The sequence below is a fragment of the Artemia franciscana genome, chromosome 11 (assembly GCF_032884065.1).
Source record: "Artemia franciscana chromosome 11, ASM3288406v1, whole genome shotgun sequence".
Classification (NCBI taxonomy): domain Eukaryota; kingdom Metazoa; phylum Arthropoda; class Branchiopoda; order Anostraca; family Artemiidae; genus Artemia; species Artemia franciscana.
Genome location: NC_088873.1, coordinates 29,715,965 through 29,737,915, shown reverse-complemented (window position 1 = coordinate 29,737,915; position 21,951 = coordinate 29,715,965). Strand labels below are relative to the sequence as shown.

The 21,951-nt window shown below is 32.2% G+C and overlaps 1 protein-coding gene and 1 long non-coding RNA gene across 5 annotated transcripts in view; one reads left to right on the top strand and one right to left on the bottom strand.

Moving 5' to 3' along the window:
* Positions 1–21,951, bottom strand: part of LOC136033064 (shematrin-like protein 3) — a 49,509-nt gene that overhangs the window by 1,426 nt on the left and 26,132 nt on the right. For all 4 annotated transcript variants that reach the window (XM_065713659.1, XM_065713661.1, XM_065713662.1 and 1 more), the window contains 4 exons: positions 13,188–13,274; positions 10,536–10,625; positions 7,003–9,084; positions 2,288–2,344 (listed from right to left, as the gene is read on the bottom strand). In XM_065713659.1, the coding sequence (XP_065569731.1) occupies positions 9,005–9,084; positions 10,536–10,625; positions 13,188–13,274 (257 nt within the window). In that variant the 3' untranslated portion in view covers positions 2,288–2,344; positions 7,003–9,004. The remainder of the gene's footprint in view (positions 1–2,287; positions 2,345–7,002; positions 9,085–10,535; positions 10,626–13,187; positions 13,275–21,951) is intronic.
* The window catches only part of LOC136033066 (uncharacterized), a 55,144-nt gene that overhangs the window by 7,548 nt on the left and 25,645 nt on the right, over positions 1–21,951 (top strand). The gene's annotated exons all lie outside the window — the stretch shown is intronic.

Here is a 21,951-nt window from a genome sequence, read left to right as displayed (position 1 = left end):
AATTGACGAAATAATTTCAGTTTGTTTTAAGTTTTAATTTTGCTCCTTGCTTTACGTTGAAGAAAACAATTTTTTTATAATTAATTTCAGGTCATTTTTCAAGTCATGCCGAGGAAATTCACCTCCCTTTTCATGAAACAATTCCCCAAAAAGTCCCTCCGCATGTAATATTCCCTCTATAGAAACTTACTCCTGCTTAAATTACCCTCCCCCAAGATTTCTCCCTGAACTGTTCCTTCCTCGCAGAAAATTCTCCCCCTACAACTCCCCCTGGAAAATTCTTCTTATTTACATTTGATTTTTCAATTCTTTTAGATTCTTATCCTTTCTCAAAATACGCCAGGAATTTCCTCTTTCCCCAAGTGGATAATTTTCTCTAGCAAATTCCCCTCTCCCGTGGAAAGATTCCCCTTTTATTTTTTTTATATATCTTAGTAAAAACTAATATACGTAAATAGAGGGTAAACTGCAGAACGTATAGCCCACGCTCCCCTTTTTTGAATTTTTGCTGTAAAATCTCACCAGAAACTTTCTTCTTCACGGAAATTTCTCCCTGTTTCAAATCTCCCCCTCCCCTTCTCGAAGGGAACCAGGTATTTTATCTATGCTGAATCAAAGTGTCATTTCAAAATATTGATAAGATATCATTAAATCAGAAAGGGGCGTGAAAAGGGGCTACAAGAGATGCTGATTTAGTTGATGTTCTCAATCATGTAGAAGATGTGGAGTCTATTTTTACCAAAATAAAGGACAATTTAGGAACAGAGTTCAAATAGATTCATCATCTTCGTGAATCGATGGCAGAAAAAATAGGTTCGAAAATAACTTTTCCTAGGGTAGTCAAAAGGGTACGACAATCGGAAAATTCACCTCCACAGATAGAGACGGTCAAAGAATTTTATTGTTGAATTTTTTTTTTCCTTGGTTAGACTGCCTAGTCAACAGTCTCGAAAATTAATTTACCAGACAGAAAGACATACTCTGCAATCTCGGAATCCTTTTACCGACTGGTAAACCCTTTCTCAGGAAGGTTTCAAAGAACCTATTGACTTTTATCAAACTGATTTATCCACGATCGGGTGGAGCAGTATAAGAGCATAATTGGAGATATGGCACAACAGCTTCCAAATTAGGGTTGGGTCAGGCTCAAGTACTGTGGAACCCAGCTCATAGAATGAAACTTTACTAAGAAGTGCAATAGACGCCCTAAATGCATGCTGCAGTAGCTTTACCCCAAAAGTACATTTACTATTGAAGATTTTTGATACATTGCCAATTTCTCACCAGCACAGCTAAAGGGAGTTTTTCCCTTTAGCTAAAGGGACAGCTAAAGGGAAGGGTGGAAACATACCTAAGGAATTCAATGATAGAGACTCAGCTGATTGGCAAGGAGTTTTTAAACCCTTGTTTTTAAACATATTATGTAATATATTAAAATCATTTTTTATATTAAATGCGTTTTTATATCCGAACATAAACCTTTGATTATATATATTCCATAAAAGTTTTAGATTTGTAGTTTTGGTCTATTTCGGTGGGTAGTTCTAATCCTTCTGGTTTATATTGAAAGCTGGTATTTTAAATATCATTTGCGACATTTGCAATAAGCTAATTGTATTGCAAATGAAATAAAGCAACTAAGCTTCGGGCATCTTCAAAGATATTAATTCCGCTTTATAATTCTATTCTATTTATCATGGCGACTAAAGCCCTATGGATTGTTTAACCAAAACTTTAAATGAATTTGGGAGTTAAAAACAAGGTTTTTTTTTCAAAGGTTTAAGTATGGTCAACTCTTACGCCAAGTGTCAGTAATAATCAAAAACAGCCAAATAACATTGAAAAGTCATCTGTATTTTTCTTAAGCCTTCTCATTAGAGATTCAATTTATATATATATATATATATATATATATACATATATATATATATATATATATATATATATATATATATATATATATATATATATATATATAATATATATATATATATATATATATATATATATATATATATATATATATATATATATATATATATATATATACCCATCTATAATTTTACAATATGATTTCGTAATAATGAAATTATTAATAAGCATTGCAGTAATAATCAATAACAGTCAAAAAACATAAAAAAAATCATCTGTATTTTTCTTAAGTCTTCCAATTAGAGATTCAATTTTTCTTAATAGTATTGTGGAAGGAAAATATGATAATCAAAGTTGAAAATCAAATAGTCGAAGCCTTGTAGATAATAATAAAGAAACGAATTAATAATCTTACCCCAATATCTGAACCGGGCCTCTGCATCATCCACAGGTAATAAGCCTTGGGGAGAAGCTGAAAGAGAAGACTGATTTCAAGATTTGGGTTAGTTAAATATTTTAAAACTAACAGTTTTGTTGAATTTTCATTTAAGTTCTTATTCTTATCCAAATAAATCCAGGCCTAACCAAAATATAATACGGGGTAATGGCTTTGTTCTAGCTGATAAATTTTATATGTTAATAATTGTAAGTTGATTGATAGCATCCTGCTTTTTCAGTTTTCCTGCTTAAGAATTAAAACGTTGGATTGTAATTAAAATCTCATAAAACATTTGTATATTCAGTTAAAATTTCTACGAACAGTAGTTTTATTGAAAAAGTCCTTGACAATAATTTTACTGCTTAATTTTGGGTGGACGGAAAGGCATAGACTATTATCAAATAGTTCGTGGTAACGATCTGTAGTAAGGAGCGACCCGGCTCAATAGTAACCAAAACTCTAAAAATGGAATTTTGATGTCAATAGCAACATCAAAAATATCATATTTTAATGCTGATTTCGAATATATAACTTTCATCAATATTAGTCTGACCTATCAAAAGTTACGAGCCTGAGAAAATTTGCCTCATTTTTGAAAATAGGGGAAAACACCCCCGTGAAAGTCATAGAATCTTAACGACAATCATACCATCAGATTCAGCGTATCAGAGAACCTAATTGTAGAAGTTTCAAGCTCCTATCTACACAAATGTGGAATTTCGCATTTTTCGCCATAAGACAAATCACGGATGCGTGTTTATTTGTTGTTTTTTTTGTTTTTTTTTGTTTTTTTTTTTTTTTTTCCCAGGGGTGATCGTATCGACCCAGTCTTCCAAGAATGTCGCGGGAGGGCTCATTCTAACTAAAATTAAAAGTTCTAGTGCCCTTTTTAAGTGACCAAAAAATTGGAGGTCACCTAGGCCCCCTCCCACGCTCATTTTTTCCCAAAAGTCACCGGATAAAAATTCTGAAATAGCCATTCTATTCACCATAGTCAAGAAACTTAATAACTATGTCTTTGGGGACTACTTACTACCCCGCAGTCTCCCTGGGATGGGTTGCAAGTTACATACTTTGACCTGTGTTTACATATAGTAATGGTTACTGGGAAGTGTGCGGACGTTTTCAGGGTGATTTTTTTTTTGGTTTGGGAGGGAGATTTGAGGTGGGGGGGGGGTTTACGCGGGAGGATCTTTCCATGGAAAAAATTTCTCATGGGGGAAGAGACTTTCAATGAAGGGGGCGCAGGATTTTTTTTGCATTATTTAAAAAAACAAGGAAAAGATAAATATGAGAAGTTTTTTCTGCTGAAAGTGAGGAGCAGCATTAAAAGTTAAAACGAGGAGAAATTATTGCGCATATGAGGGGTTTACCTCCTCGTAATACTTCGCTCTTTACGCGAAAGTATTTTTAGTAATTTCAACATATTTATTCTACGGCCTTTGTGATTCAAGGGTCATTCTTAAGGAATTGGGACAGAATGTAAGCTTTAGTGTAAAGAGCAAGGTATCGACGAGGGGTGAACTCCCTCATATACGCAATAAAAATATACGAATACAGAAGCTCGTTGCGTAAGTTAATTCGTAAATTGCGTATATTTTTTACTGATGAAAATGTTCGTAAAACAATTAAAAGCTCTAGTTTCCTTTTTAAGTAATCAAAACATTAGAGAGGAGCTAGGCTTCCTCCCTCTCTCCTTTTTTCTCAAAATCTTCCGATTAAATCTTTGAGAAGGCCATTTAGCTAAAAAGAAAATTAATATGCAAATTTTGTTTTAATTATTTATGTGCGGAGAGCCAAGATCAAAACATGTATGAATTAAAAAAACGTCCAGAAATTAAATTTAAAAAAACAAGTTTTTTCAAATGAAAGTAAGGAGCGACATTACAAATTAAAACGAACAGAAATTACTCCGCATATGAAAGGGGCTTTTCTTCCTCAACGCCCCGCTCTTTACGCTAAAGTTTTTTCCTTTTTAAGAAAGAAGAGCTAAGAGAAAGAGTCAAACTTCCCTTCCCCCATTTCAATTAAACAAATGTTACTAAATAGGAGAGTTATCATATTTAAGCAATAAAATACACTCTTTGAAGCAAACCATCCTTACCTTGGAAATGGCCCGTTGCCCGTGCTTGACAATAGTTAATGCGTACTTGCACATCACTGTGTATAATTTTATGAAATATGAAGCGAATGAGTTTAGCAAAAAAGGCTTCAAACTCAATGTCACAAGCATTTTTCTGCTATAAGAATAGAGGTGCAACCCCACAGCACCCTTATTTCATGCTTAGTCTAAATGAGGGGGTATGAAAGAATATTTCCTAGCCCAACCACTCCTTCCCCTACTTTTTTTTTACATTTACCAGAGGATTCTCGAAAATTAGACAATTCGGGCATTGAAATGTGCTCTTACAGTCAACTGCCCCCTCTCCCATACAGTGACCCACCATCCTCCCTTCACAACAGCTGTCGCACAATTTAACATCAGTAAACATAATTGTATGACAAACTAAGTCAATTCACTCAGTTAAATCCTGCATTAAGAAAAATGTCCATATTAGCAAGGTCATTAGCAATTTGGCATTACTTTTTCTGCAGCTGCGAAGCTCAAAATATAGTTTTTTTGATATTTTGAAAGCTTAGACACATCATAATTATTAATCAATAGCTGCTTCGCATCTTTGCCCAAAATTGTAGTTTGGTGTCACAAAATGTTTGAAAAGGTCACTCTCCTGAAACAGTGTCTTTTCGGTCACTTTAGAAGGCCGCCAAAACTATTAATTTTTGTTCAAATAAGTCTTCTTCCGATCTTCTAGGACTGGTGGCTCTATATTACCTCTGGGAAAAAAAATAATCAGATGAACATACATCTGAAATCATTCTTCTTGAAAAAAATGTAAAACTCCACATTTCTGTAGAGAGAAGCTTGAAACATCCATAGCAAGGTTCTCTTGCTATGGATGATGGTGTTATAGCTATGATGGTGTTGCTATGGATGATGGTGTTATGGATGATGGTGCTATGGATGATGGTTATATATGGTAAATTTAATGGCTTGATTTTCATTGAGATTATTTGAATCTGGGAGTTCCTTTCCCCTCTTTTTAAAAATTCGGCAAATTTTCTCAGGCTCTTGACATTTCATGGGTAAGATCAAACTTCATTAATTTTATATATCCTGAACCAGCATAAAAAGAAAAACTTTTAATTATCATTCTTTTTTTTAGAATTCTTGTTGCTATTGGCCCTTACTTACAATTCATTTCAAGCCGTGGACTGTTTAAATAGCCAAAAGACTTTTTTTAGTTGGCATAAAACCTTTACAGTAGACTCGTCAATAAAGATGTCTGATAAGTTGTTTAATCCTTTGGTATAATATTCATGAAAATCATTTGCTGTCTTAGGGCTATTTTCCCTTTTCTCTAAAATGGAACAAATTTTCTGAGGCTCAAAACTCTTGTTGGAGGATTTTAAACATACTAAATCTTATATATTTAGAGTCACCATAAAACTTTGACTATTTTAATATATATCAATTTAAAATTACTTTATCCAAAAGACGAGTTTTTTCAAGGTAAACTAAAGAGCTATATTAAACCAAAAATGAGCAGAAATAAAGTCAAATTGCTTCAAAGGGTAAAACTACCACAAATCACCATGAATAAATAAATGAAACCCAAAACGAACAGAAACTACAATATGTAACTCAAAAAGAGTTAAAATCAAAACGAGCAAAGATTGATGTGAGCAGGGCTGATAACCCCCATGCATTCTGAAGACCAGAACATAAATTTGTACTTTACTAAAAAGATACATTTTAAATGTTCTAATTTCTAACTTTAACGAATCAAAAATTGCTAAGACTTTAAGGAGTAAATATTGGTATATGTATATTAAATTACAAATCAACATGCAATTGTTTTTGTTTATTTTTTGCTTTCTTAACAAACTTAAACGAAGTTTAAAAACCAATATAAATATTATTCATTTATTTTTTTATGGGCTAAAAAAAATGACCACCGTATTACTGCTTTTAAACTAGAAGATTCAACTCACAGTTTTTGGATCATTTCCAATCAAGCGGCTATCTCAGAAATTTCAATGAATAGTAGTTTTGTCTTTCCTTCACCACTTTGCGTCATGCAATCGTTTTGCCTGTTTAAAACAGGTCCTAGAACTTTTAATTTCCAATTAAATATGTCACCTGTAAGACTTTTGATTTGATAAGATTAGAAAAATAAATTGAAATTCTACGGTTTTGTAGATCAAAGCTTGGAAGCTTTGCAATAGGTTTCTTTGATGAACCGAGTTAAATGATCTAATTTTCATCAAAATCTTGCCCCTTTCACGGGGAGGGGGGGTTGAGTCTGTTTTTAAAAAGGCAAATTTTTACAGGTTCGTACCTTTCCATGAGTAGCTTCAAACTTCATAAATGTATATATCTGTGACTGGAACCAACATAAGTTGCTTCTATTTATGTATATTTAGTTTTGAAAACTCTTTTTTAACCTTACTGCTTGTGTTACCCGAGATTGTTCCTTGCTTACAGCTTGTTGCCACAAATTGTTTCGTAGTTTTAGAATGGTTGAGAGCTGAAGCTTCAGCAATGAATGTTAACAACATTCAACTGCAAATTTTTTAAAGAAAAATATTGCTATCATTCAGAATCTGCAATAAGAAAGAGATGGGCTTACCAGTTGTAACAACAAAGAGAGTGAACAAGGCAAGAAGCATTACAACCTTCAACATGATGCCTGTTTTTTGACTTGTATTTTTGGGTATCCAAGAACAAACTGAAGAAACAAAAGAGGCGTGCCAAATTTATAGCAGTTCCACACACTGACAAAGCATATAATTTTGGGTTTTCGAAATAGCTGAAGCGGTGTCATAAATTTTTAGTGTAGCTAATTGATTATGTTCCTTGGCATTCGACCAGTCCCGTACTTTAAGTGTATTGAGGGAGAGTACTTACCCAAACATTCCGGTTTAATTTGATGTCACCCAACTAGGTAGTGTTTTGTAATCTTTTTAGTAGATCTACAACAACACGATCCTTTGTGGTTAGTCTTTATCAATACAATTTTTCTACATTTGAACGTTTTCGAAGATGTGCTCCAATAAGCTTGCTGTTTAAGACCGTAAATAATTGTATAGTTTAAAATATATGCGAGGTGCTCGTGGTTTGTCCCACATTAAACAATTCTCATCACAAGCATCTATTCAGGCGTTATTTGTTTGTGTCAAGCTTGGAACTCAAGCCTTTCCCAAAAACAAATCCGAAAATAACCCCAGTTTCAGGATACTTCATATACAGATAATCAAATAATAGGACGTGTCTATTATCCCGACAACACTCAAGTTCTTGATCTGAGTAAAACCGGTTTCTCTGTCTGCATTCCGTGAGAGTTAGATAAACTACTATGTAGGCATGTTTTAATTAAATATTAAATAGATACAGTTGGCTAGGTATTTTATATAATGTGTTCTGGGCGTCCTGCTTTCCATAATTCTCTGCTGTAATTTCAATATTACCAGAGTACTGGATTTTCATCACATTTTGCTATATTTCATTATGATTAACCTAACTTCACTTCTTGGCTGTGGTCGGGATAATAGACAAATACCCAGATAACAATTTATCTCCTAATTCCATACCCTTTCCCTGGCAAAAAATTTCCATGAACGAGCCTGCCTGTTTCCTTGTTATAAGGTATTGCGTACAAGCATTTTAAATATTGTCAAAGTGAACCATCTTCCTCAATATCCAAAACCAAGTCTCTTCCTAGAGCACTTGGTGCTCTAGAGCGTACAAAGCTCGATCGTACAATGAGCGTACAAAGCTAGAGCGTACAATGCGAGCGTACAAAGCTCGCATTGGCAATAAATTTTCAAGCTTTGATTTGAAACATCAACCTTCAGTGTTCAAAGACGGGCTAAGCCACAGAGATTTTGAATGGGTAATATTTATTTATTGTGCATCAAAAGAGTTGGACGTGCATAAATCGACTAATTCACGAGTGTGTTGGAGGGGTAAAGAGTTTATAGGGGGATAGGCTCCTAATTTAGGATCGTAATTGGTTACAGATATAGAAATCGTGCCCTTTCTCATCTTCTTATGGAAATGTAATGCATTTTGAAAAATAAAGTTCTTTTATTACATCAATATAATAATTGAAGCAAATAATTTCTCGATGTTTTGGCTGTATATATCATTTATGTGTTTTGATAAAAAAAAAATGTATTGATACCATCTTATTTCTGTATATATTTTGACAACCCTTTGAGTGTTTTGACTACACATCTAGTAATTTCTCTTAATTTTAAGCTTATGACTCACTTAATTCTTTTCTTTAAAAATTTTCTTTTCTTTAGAGTGTTTTTTGGATTTAATTTTTGAGGCTATATATCTCAACCCCAGAAACACTTCGTGATTTCTTTTTGGAGTAAAATAATTTCCTTCAAAAGATTTAAGTTATATTTGGCATCGAGACCGATCCCAACCCAATGTTTCAACATATATTTTTTGCGTTTTTTATTTATTTATTTTTTTGAAGATTGTGTGCGTCTAAACTCACCTGAGAGACTCTTAAGTTGTTAGAGAAAGCCTTCTTTATACAAGTAACAACAGAATTAACGCTAAATTGTATTCCGTAAAAAAAGTGACAAAATTGAATATAAAATGGTGACACGTTTATTTTATCCTCTATATCCACCATAGCTGCCATAGCCTCCGTAGCCTCCATAAGGACGACGATAGCCACCATAACCTCCATAGCCTAAAATAGAAACAACTCCATTATTGATAGTGAAATGTACCTCACTTATTACATTTTAGAATCACTCCTTTCTTCTATACATGGAGTTATTTCATGAAGAGGGGCTATATTTGGGTCTAACACAACATAAATACCATTGAAAATAAAATGTTGTCGACATTACAGGAAATTAATTAAATAAATATTGTATTTATTAACGAGAAAATGTACTTTTTTGCAGGCTATTTTCCTTTCACAGGAATTATTTCTATTAAAATTTTCATTAGCGAGGTGAAACTTAGTTGCAAAGGGATAGGTGGTATTCGGTAAAAGGCAAAACAATTTACTTGTCCACAAAACTACACGATCGTCCGTAAAGAAGGAAGAAGACATTTTTTGTATTTAAATACTAGTTTAGAAAAGATAGAAAAAACGGTAAATAAAACAAAAAGATCAGTCAATAAATCTTAGCAAATTTCAGTCAATCCCAAACGAGATTATAACATAAAGCCATCAGAATAAAACAAATCTTAAGACCAAATTTTGTTTAACATTTTTAAAGATGTCAGCACATTAAAGGTGATACAGTGAAACACGAAAGTTCTAGACACATTTAAGGAGCTCACCAATGTGACATGGAGCTTATAAATAATTAAACATCCACTTGGAGGAATCCTAATGGATTTGAGACGAAAATGTTGTAAAGGTCACGGATAATGAGCTTCTTCATAAACTCATAGGAAAAAACTTAAGTAAAAGGCGAATTTGGTTCCGAAATTATTGAACAGTAAGAAATAAGAATTGGATCAAACAGTGAAAAAATTTTTTTTTAAACTGATCCAGGAAAAGAGTGGACAAGCCTTTGTGAAACAAAGGGACACCGCTATATCTTTGTTTAGTCAGATAAATTTATCGTTTGAGGAAGTGGTTTGTGCTAATAAGGACACCAGAGAAACAAATATAAGGATTTTTATGAGTACTACCAATATAATCGTAAGTATTGATTTCCTATATTTGAAATAGCTTGGATACGTTGGTGAATATAAACGAAATTCGACTTATAAATATTCACAATAATTTAATTTGCGACAGAACCGAGGTTTCTACAGTCCACATTGGCCATGAATCAGTCTAATAGATTATACCGAAGTTCAAATTCAATTGATCATGCGATCGAAATTTTCGTTCAAAGTTTTTTTTTTTTTTTTTTTTTTTTTTTTTTTTTTTTTTTTTTTTTTTTTTTTTTTTTTTTTAGTGAAGTCGATGAAGGTTGTATTTTCAAATAGTTTCTGAATTTTATCATTATTATTTTCCTTACTGAAAATTTTGTCTTTAGAAGTTAGACAAATATCTAACTACAATTTCCCATTTACTGTTATGTATAACGATCAGGAGTTGTTTTTGTTTTTTTTTATAGAACTAAATAAGCCTAAAACTTGCCTCTACTTGTTTAAAACTTGTTTAGAACTTACTTCTATAACGGGCTGCGGCATCTTCATCTCCTTCAATAGGGGCGCTTTCTATGGGAGCTCCATTTTCAATGGGAGTATCTTGAGATTCAGCTGAAAATCGAACGATCAATTGAGTTCAGTTAGACATTATTATTTTTTTTTTCATTCACTAAATATGAATAATACCAAGTCCAGTGATATTAAGAAATACCTAAATTATTTTGTTTTATTAGGACCGACAATCAAGCAAAAGAAATAAATGTAAAGCTTATTTTATTTATGTCAAAAGAAGCAAAACCTTGGTAGCAATGAAAGTAATTACAATTTTTTTGTTGTTTTTCTGTTCAACAATAAATTTATACCAATAATTACAATATAGTTGTACCCCATAAAATTAAATCTGAACTTTTATTTGATTTGTCTGAGAATTAAAAAATTTACCTCTTATTTACCATTTTGAACATTTTTATTTTCAATATAACAATATCTTATTTAGTTTCCCAATCAAACAGTTCGTAGTGACGAGGTATATGTAAGAAACGATTTAACCTAATAGTAGGCTAATAAAAAAAAGGATAACAATTATGATATCACAAGAATTTGATTTTTATGATAATTAAATAGAAAAAAATAAGTTATTTCAGCTAAAAGTAAGAAACAATATTAAAACTTAAAATGGAAAGAAATTACTGTATGAGGGGTATCTCCCTCGTCAATAGCTTGCTTTTTACGGTAAAGTTCGAATTTTGTCCCAATTCTTTGAAAATGACTCCTGAATCACAAAGGCTGTTTAGTTAGAGTAAATAGCTCTTTAAAAAGTACTAAAACATCAGCGTAAAGAGCGAGGTATTGACGAGGGGAATGCCGCTCATATATGTAATAATTTCTGTTCGCCATAAATTTTACTGTTGCTCCTTACAGCTGAAAAAACTTTTCTCATTAAATTTCTGATCGTTTTTTAAATAATGCTGGAAAATCTGGTTCCCCCTCCAGAGAGAATTTTCTTTCCCCATGAAAAATATCTCCATAGAAAGATCCACCCACGTAATCCCCTGACCCCCTCCCCATAATAAAAATCCCCTCTGAAAACATCTGTATACTTCCCAATAGCCAAAATTCGCGTGGAAGAGGAGTTAGATTGCCCTCCAGTATTTTGGTAGCTTAAAAATGGCACTTTAACTTTCAATTGTCGTTCAAATGAGTCCTCTCGAATATTTTAGAATCATTGGTTCGATACAACCACCCCAAGAGGAAAAATCTAAGCAAATGAATACGCTCTAGCGATGAGCCCACTCCCTTTCTTCTACGATAACTGGTTCAGTATATTCACCCCTGAAAAATAAACAAATAAACACGCATGCATGATTTTTCTGTTGGAAAAATGCAAAATACCTCTACTGTAGGGTTTCCTGGTATGCTGAATCTGATGGAGTGATTTTGTATCAAGATCCTGCGTGTTTTGGGGGGCTTCCCCCTTTTTCAAAAATTAGGCAAATTTTCTCAGGTTTATAACTTTTGATGGGTACGGTGAAATTTGATGAATTTTAGATATTTTGAATAAGCATCAAACATTCTATTTTTTTAATTTATTGTTATCAAGACTATTTCTGAAGGTTTTGATTACTATTGAAATACTTCCCTTCTTACTTACTTTTTGTTACCGTGAACTGTTTGATTCCAAATATATAAAATTCCTTAAGTTTATTGTTACACATCAAAAGTTACTAGCCGTGGAAAAATTTTCTGATTTTTTTTTTTTTTTTTTTTTTTTTTTAAGGGGAAAACACTAAAAAGATAAATTTTCTTAATGAAAACCATACTCTCAAATTTAACTTACCAGAGAACCCTATTCTGGAGTTTTCAAGCTTCTATCGACAAAAAAAGGAAGATACATCATGAATGTACTTTTTTTTGTTTTGTTCTTTGTGTTTATTCGAGCAGAATTAGGAGTTCCTTTTTAACTCTCTATTTTTCCTTTAAATAACGAATAAGGTGGAGGGCAAGGAACCCCCTCCCGAAGTTTAATTGTTTCCAAAGACATTTGATCAAGATTTGAAGATAGCCATATGAGTCAGCATTGTTGAAAAGTCATATATATATGCCTCTAAAAATTGGATGACCGCCTCACCCTGGGAAACGGGCTGTAGGCTATGCAATTTGCCCATTATTAACGAATAGAAAATATAACTGATAATTATACAGAAATTTTTCAGTGAAGGGTGATTTTCAACAGGAAGAATTTTCCAGGAAGAGGGAAGCTCCGGGAGGGAGATTTATAGGTAGGAAGGAGATTTCTCAGTATTTTTGAAAATTAGTCAGGAACTAAGTAAAAGCAAGGGAGTTTTTCAATAGAAAGTAAGGAGCGACATTAAAACTTAAATCCAGGAGAAATTATTCTATACATAATCGGGACTGCCCCACCTTCATTTACACTAAAGTTTGACAGATTGTCACAATCCTGTATGAACATTTCTTGAAAGGCTACAAATTAGTCTTGTTGGTAGAACCGTAAGTTTCAGCGTTTTTATAGCGGTTTTAGATTTGCTAACTTATCCCTATTATTGCGTATCTGTTTTTTTACTCTAGCCATGAAAAATCTAGCCTTTCACAGTTTCTAAATTGAGGGGGGGGATAAGCAAATAAAAGACTGTAACTATTATTAAAATTTGTTACCGTCCCGCCTCTTCCTGCCATATCCGTATCTTCCGTATCCTCCGTAGCCTCCATATGGACGACGATAGCCACCATAACCTCCATAGCCTCCATAGCCTAAAATAGAAGCAACTTCAATAATGATACTGAAACACATCTCACTTACTAAATTCTAGAATCCCTCATCACAGCTTTACCTGGGTCTCTATTATGGAGAGTGGCTACCTTCGGGACTCACACTATATAAAATTAACGATTGAAAATGGAATTGTGTCGACATTACAGGAACCCACTTAACTGAATATTTTGGCTATTAAAGAGAAAACAAAATTTTCTGTATGTTTTTTTTTCTTTCACAGGAATTAATTTTATCACAGTTTTTCATTAGCGACACTGATCTTAGTGGGAGAAGTAGTGTTGGGTAAATGGTAAAAAAAAAGGTAATTGTCCTCAAAACTGCACGATCGCCTGTAAAGGAGGGATAAGACACTTTTTTTTATTTAAACACTAGCTTAGACAAGATAGAAAAAACAGTAAATAGAACTAAAAGATCACGTAGCAGATTTCAGTCAATCCCAAATGGGACTATAAAATAAAACCTTCAGAACAGAACAAATCTTCGGAACAAATTTCGTTTATCATTTTTTAAGGAGTTAGTACTTGAGGCTGAACCAGTGAACCAAGAAAGTTCAAAAATCTCAGTAGAGACATTATTGAGCTTCTAAACAGCTAAACATTCATTTTGAAGAATCTTAATCAATTATGATAAAAATATTGCGAAGCTTACGGATAATTAGTTTCCTCATAAAACTTTCTAGCTTTCTTAAAAATCTTAGGAATGGGTTTATAACGAAGCCCAACTATTGGGAATTTTTAACTATTGTTTTTCAAACAAACTGTTTTTCCCAGCAATTAAAACTTTAATTTGAACCCTAATGCACCTGGAATGGCTTTAGAGGAACGCTATCCATTTGTTTTTAGCAAACTCTGTAGAAGTTGTACTTTCAAATAGTTTCTGAGCTTTATCATTATTTGTTTCCTTACTGGAGCTTTTGTCATAAGAAACTAGTCAAATAATTAACCAAAATTTCCTATTCAATATTATTTATAATGATCCGAAGTTGGTCTTGTTATAAAACAAATAAGCCTTGGTTTAAAACTTACTTCTATAACGGGCTGCAGCATCTTCATCTCCTTCAACAGGGGCATTTTCTAAGAGGGCGCTGTCTTCATTGGGAGCTTCTTGAGCTTTAGCTGAAAATCAAAGATCAGTTGAGTTCATTATGACCCCATTTTTTCATTAACAAAATATGAATCATACCCAGGCCAATAATATGAAGAAATTCCTAAATTACCTGTTTTATTAGGATCAAAAATTAAGCAAAAAAGACGAACGTAAAGCATATTTGATTGATGTTGAAAGAAGCGAAAACGTTGGAGCTATAAAAGTAAAAGAGAGTTTTTAGTTGTTTGTCTGTTCAAGAATAAATCTGTAGCAACATATAAAATATAGCTTCACCCCATAAAATTAAAATCTGAACTTGTATTTGATTAATCTAAGCATTCAAAAAACTGGTCTCTTATTGACTTTTTGAAATGCTACATTTGAACTTCTTACTCCCAGTAAAGCAATATCTGATTTAGTTTCGCAATCAAACAGTTTGCAGTGACGGGCTGTAACTAAGGAGCGACTCAATCCAATAGTAGCCCAAACTCTAAAAAAAATTGACAACAATTATAATATCAAAGGAATTGAAATTTCATGGTAATTCCAAATATAAAATACCTTGAATTAACTGTTACCCTTCAAGTACTACTAGCCTCGGAAAATTTGTCTGATTAAAAAAAAAAAAAAAAAACAAACTAAAAGACCCACAAAAAGTTAAGTGTTCTTGATAAAAATAAAAGCGGCAAATTGAGCATGTAAAAGAACTTTACAATACAGTTCTCAAGCCTTTTCCGACAAAAAAGGGATTTTTTTTTTGTTTATCAGAAGAATGAGCTGGAATGACAAAATTTTTTTTGTCATTCCAGAAGAATGACCAGAGAAGTAATTTTTTTTTCCCAGGGTTGATTGTATCAAACCAATGATACCACAAGATTAGGGAAGGGTTTATTAGTATTTCAATTGAAAGTAAAGAGCAACATTAAAATTTTAAGCGAACATAAATCATTTCTTCCCTAATGAGGGCTGCCCCCCTCCTCAATCGCTCACTCTTTAGGCTAATGTCTGAGAGTTTGTCATAATTCTGTGACTTTTGAAATACAAGAGCTGATGAATTTGAATGAAATCATTTTTAAGAACTTAATATTTTAGCGTAAAAGAGACACGTTTACGGGTGTAACAAGGTAATACCCTACTTGAAATGAAGCAAAAATAAATGTTCGCAAAGCAGTGAAAAGAAAAACATTTGATATCTTACCAAAGGTGGCAGCAATCATTGCGAAAAGAACGAAGAGAAATGCGGCTTTCATCATTTTTATTCTTCGCTGTGTTTTTAGCTCAGACAACTGCTGGAAACTGTTGATTTCAATGAGGTTTCCGTGTCTTTTATACCAAACGGTGTAATAACACCCAACATCATGGATTATAGTAATTACTTTTGTTTTTTATTGCGTAATTTCATGATACTGCAATTATGTCTTGGGAAAGGATAGTTCATAGAACCGCAAGCTGATTCAGCGTTTTAGGTTTTTTTAGAATGGGTTTAATTCTGTTATACATAAAAAACACTAGTTTTTTAACTGAAAGTAAGGAGCGACATTAAAACTTAAAACGAACAGAAATTACTCCGTATATGAAATGAGTTGTCCCCTCCGCAATCCCTCGCTCTTTGCGCTAAAGCTTTTAATTGTTTTAAAAAGCAGAATTGTGGCAAACAGTCAAACTTTAGTGTAAAGAGCGAGGGATTGCGAAGCGGACAACCCATTTCATATACGGAGTAATTTCTGTTCGTTTTAAATTTTAATGTCGCTCCTTACTTTCAGTTAAAAAAACAAGTTTTTTTTAATGTAATTTCTGAACATTTTTGAATTAATGCATGTTCGATTTTGGCTCTCCACACATAAATTATTAAAACGAAATTTGCATATTAATTCCTTTTTTGGCTAAATGGCTTTCTCTTAGTTTTGATCAGACGATTTTGAAAAATAAGGGATGGGAAAGGAGGCCTAGTTGCCATGTAATTTTTCGGTTACTTAAAAAGGCAACTATAAATTTTAATTTTTAACGAATTTTTTTATTAGTAAAAAATATACGTAACTTAAGAATTAACTTACGTAACAAACTCTTATATTCTTTAATTTTAGTTTTAATTATATTTCTTTAATTTTAATTGATTTGTTTAATTTTAATTTTATTCTTTAAATATGTATATGAGGGGGTTTGTACCCTCGTTAATACCTCGTTCTTTACACTAAATCTTAAGTTTTGTCCCAATTCTTTAAGAATGACCACTGAATCAGAAAGGCCGTAGAATAAATAGTTGAAATTACTAAAAATATTATAGTATAAAGAGCGAGGTATTTATCTCCTCCTAAATACCTCGCTCTTTATGCTAAAGTATTTTTAGAACCCCTCATAAGCGTAATAATCTTTGTTCGTTTTAAGTTTCAATGCTACTCTTTACTTTAAATTAAAAGAACTTTTCCATGTTTATTTTTTCATTGTTTTTTTATAGTAATTTTAGAAAAATCTGCGCCCTTTTCATTGAATTTCTGTTCCCCCATGACATATTTTTCCAAGGAAAGATCCTCCTACATAGCCCCCTCCCCTCAACCCCACCCCCAAAATAAAAACAAAATCCCCTGAAAACGACTGTACACTTCCCAATAACCATTATTACATGTAAACACTGGTCGAAGTTTGTAACTTGCAGCCCCTCCCCCAGGGACTTTGGGGGAGTAAGTCATTCCCAAAGATATAGTTATTATGGTTTTTGAATATGCGAAACAAAATGGCTATCTCAAAATTTTAATCTGTTGACTTTGGAGAAAGAATGAGCGTGGGAGGGGGCCTAGGTGCCCTCCAATTTTTTTTGTCAATTAAAAAGGGCACTAGAACTTTTCATTTCCGTTAGAATGAGCCCTCTTGCGAGATTCTAGGACCACTTGGTCGATACGATGACCCCTAGGAAAAAAAAAAACAAAAAAACAAATAAACACGCACCCGTGATTTGTCTTCTGGCAAAAAATACGAAATTCCACATTTGTGTAGATAGGAGCTTGAAAATTTTGCTACATGGTTCTCTGATACGCCAAATGCGATGATGTGATTTTCGTTAAGATTCTGTGACTTTTAGGGGGTGTTTCCTCCTATTTCTAAAATAAGGCAAATTTTTTCAGACTCGTAACTTTTGATGACAAAGACTAAATTCGATGAAACTTATATATTTAAAATCAGTTTTTTTTAGTTTCGTTTACTATTGAGCCGGGTCGCTCCTTACTACAGTTCGTTACCACGAACTGTTTGACCATATCACTATTATTTTGTATCTGGTTATCGAAGACAACTTTTTCCGCAAAGAAACTTTTCAATGAAGAGTAACGAAACCAAAGATAAGCAAAAATGCTCTAAAATAATTTTCTAAGCGGAAAACGGTTATACGTTACTATTTATAAATCTATGTAAACGATTATAAGAAAAAACCAATGACTTTTTCTATTAAAAACACTATGTCAATAAAAAACGAATAGAGCTTTTCTCTCACAATAAGTTTTTTCAAAGAAAAGTAAAGAACTCTGTTAAACCAAAAATGAGCAAGAATAGAATCAAATAATCTACCAAGCGGAAAACTACCACAAATCAGTATCAGCAAATGACTGAAACCCAAAACAAACAGAAATTACAATGAACAACTAAATCAAACTCAAAATGATCAAAAAATGAGTGAACATCCCCTTCTTCTAAACAGTCCTTATTCTGAATTGTATATTTTATTTCTCGTGCCGTAATTAAGCATACTAACGAAGATTACCAAAAAAAGATTTTATTGCTTAAATTTTTGACCTATTCAGCTTGTTTTTCCGGCCAGAAGTATCAATATGCCAGTTTAAAAAGGAACTACGTAGCCAATTTCAAGGCCGTACCCCAGCATTCGGTGGGATAGCATGTATTGACTCTCGTTGTCGCTTTTCTTCTTACTGGAGATAATAGAAACTTCTTCTTGTCAAGGCTTCCGGTTAGGTTTGATGCAACTTCCCAGGGAAAAATGCTAAAAAGTCATATAATTCTAACTGACAGATATTTTAAATAAATACACAATTGTTCATCTAAGGGAGTCTATATTTTAGTTTTGTGCTTGTTTTGTCATGGGGTGTTTAATAAGCAATAACAATTAAGTTACGAAAGTCTCTTGCCGTTATGTTAATGCACGAAAGAATCTTCTTTTTTTTGGATTTGTTTTCTTCTGGAACTTATAAATATAACCTCACTCATATGAATTGTTTTCCAAAATTAAGGTTCTAAACGAATTTGGTATGATCATTGCGTTATTCTTTAATTTAAGTCATGAGGTGTCAACAACAATTTAAATTTTTTTAAAATTTTTTGGCATATTCGATTCGTTTTCCCTCTTAATCTTTAAGAGAGCCATACATTTTATATGAATTGTTCTCTGCTGGGATTGGTTGTAATGTTCACCGTTGCTTCTCTTATACACAGAGACTTAGTTTAGGATTTGATGTGATAATCACTATGGCCGTCTTCCAGCCATGGATTTTGTTGTTCATTTCCATTCATCATTACCTCAAATATCGTTTTCCGTCCTTTTGCCTTAGCTATTTAGATTCATACATCATCTTATGAAATAGCATAAGAGGTTATGTATACCTAAAGAAAAACGTATTCTGCAGTTTCTAACAGCAGATCACTATTCAAAATTTTTGTTTTGTAAATCAATGCTATTCTCACTGTCTTTTGTTCATCGTCTTTTGCATTAGCTGTTGCGATTCCTAGTTGCTTCTTTAATAGTCACATTTATCTGTGTTTCAATTTCATTAAGCAACCGCCTAAATATTCTAACCATGCTCTTTGCATTAGCTATTTGGATACGTTTAGTCATATATGATGGTTCGGACTGTTGGACAATAATTTCTTGTTTTTCTTCAAATGACGTATTTTTTCCGACCGTTGAAAGTTAAATCATGTCATGTTGTTTATACTTGGCTTAAGCGAATGGGTGTATTTTTGCTTCTATCAAGGACACTAAAAACGATATAGCCACTACTAAATTTGACATGACATAGATTTTTTTTTCCAAAATTAAGACTATTCAAGAATTATCTCCGACTCTCAACCGACATAGATCGTTTCAGTAGGCCAGAAAATCCCAGGATGCCCATTCTCTAAAAAAAAAAAAATATATATATATATATATATATATATGCCTATTTTTCCGAAAAATTTGCAGCTGTTTTCGAGAAAAAAACTAAAAAAACTAAAAAAAGGTAAAAAACTAAAAAAACTAAAAACTAAAAAAAACTAAAAAAAAGGAAAAAACTGAAAAATAAGCTAAAATAAAGGTAAAAACCAATAAAAAACTAAAAAAAAACTGAAAAAACTAAAAAAAGGCAAAAACTACAAAAAAACTAAAAACTAATAAAAAAAGTAAAAAAGCTAAAAAACTAAAAAAACTAAAAAAACTAAAAAAAACTAAAAAAGGTAAAAAACTAAAAAAAATAAAAAATAAAAAAAAAATAAAAAAAAGGAAAAAACTGAAAAATAAGCTAAAATAAAGGTAAAAACCAATAAAAAACTAAAAAGAAAAAAAGGAAAAAACTAAAAAAAATTTTCATCTAAAAAACTAAAAAAAACTAAAAAAGGTAAAAACTAAAAGAACTAAAAAAGAAAAAAATAAATGACGACACTCAAAGAGAAAGCGACCAGGACAAAAGGAATGTTCGATTAGCAATCAATAAAGCACCGGGACACAGGGAGTATAAATGACGACCAGGACATAAGTAAAAAAAAAAATTAACAAAACTAAAAAGAAGGTAAAAACTACAAAAAAACTAAAAAGAAAAAAAAACTAAAAACTAATAAAAAAAATAAAAAATCTAAAAATCTAAATAAACTAAAAAAGAAAAAAAAAGGAAAAAAATAAAGGAGAAAAACAAAACTAAAAAACGAATGTATATACAGACCGGTACACCGGGATACAAATGACGACCGGGACACAGGGAATATAAATGACGACCGGGACACAGGGACACAACTACAACGGGGACACCGGGGGAAACAGGGGGATATAAATGACGACCGGGACAAAAAAACTAAAAAGAAAAAAAAACTAAAAACTAATAAAAAAACTAAAAAATCTAAAAATCTAAATAAGCTAAAAAAGAAAAAAAAAGGAAAAAAATAAAGGAGAAAAACAAAACTAAAAAACGAATGTATATACAGACCGGGACACCGGGATACAAATGACGACCGGGACACAGGGAATATAAATGACGACCGGGACACAGGGACACAACTACAACGGGGACACCGGGGGAAACAGGGGGATGTAAATGACGACCGGGACACTGGGACAGGGAATGGTCGATTAGCAATCACCATCAACAAAGCTCAAGGGCAATCATTAGAATCATGAGGTATAGATCTGAATACAGATTGTTTTCCCATGGACCATTATATGTTGCATGTTCAAGAGTCGGTAAACCTGACAATCTATTTATATGCAAAGACAATGGGACAGCAAAGAATGTTGTATATTCGCAAGTTTTACGTAGTTAAAACCATATATATATATATATATATATATATATATATATATATATATATATATATATATATATATATATATATATATATATATATATATCTATCTATATTCACAGGTGGGACATAGGGACACAACTACAATGGCGCGTAACTATTATGGCGCGTAACGACTTACGCGCGCGGGGGGGCTTGGGGGGGGGGCGCGAAGCGCCCCCACCAACTAGGTGTTGGGGTGGCGCGAATCGCCACCCCAACAGCTAGTATATATATATATATATATATATATATATAAATAAGTTGTCTGTGTGTGGATCTGTGGATCTGTGGATCAGGTGACGTCATGTTTGTCCGCATATGACGTCTGAATTATTTCACACTAATACAAAAGAAGAAAAAAACTAAAAAAGGTAAAAACTACAAAAAAAAACTAAAAAGAAAAAAAAACTAAAAAACTAAAAAAAACTAAAAAAAGGTAAAAATCTAATAACTAAAAAAAAACTGAAAAAAATAAAAAAAGGCAAAAACTACAAAAAAATAAAAACTAATAAAAAAACTAAAAAAGCTAAAAAACTAAAAAAAATAAAAAAAACTAAAAAAAGGTAAAAAACTAAAAAAAAACTAAAAACTAAAAAAGAAAAAAACTAAAAAAAGGAAAAAACTGAAAAATAAAAGAGAAAAAGAAAACTAAAAAAATATGAATAAATATATATAAAAATAAGTTGTTTGTGGGTTATGTCTGTCTGTCTGTCTGTCGAGTGACGTCGTGTTTGTCCGCATATGACGTCTGAATTATTTCACACTAATACAAAAGAAGAAAAAAAACTAAAAAAGGTAAAAACTACAAAAAAAACTAAAAAGAAAAAAAACTAAAGAAGCTAAAAAACTAAAAAAAACTAAAAAAAGGTAAAAAACCAAAAACTAAAAAAAAACTGAAAAAACTAAAAAAAGGCAAAAACTAAAAAAAAAACTAAAAACTAATAAAAAAACTAAAAAAGCTAAAAAACTAAAATAACCAAAAAAACTAAAAAAAGGTAAAAAACAAAAAAAAAACTAAAAACT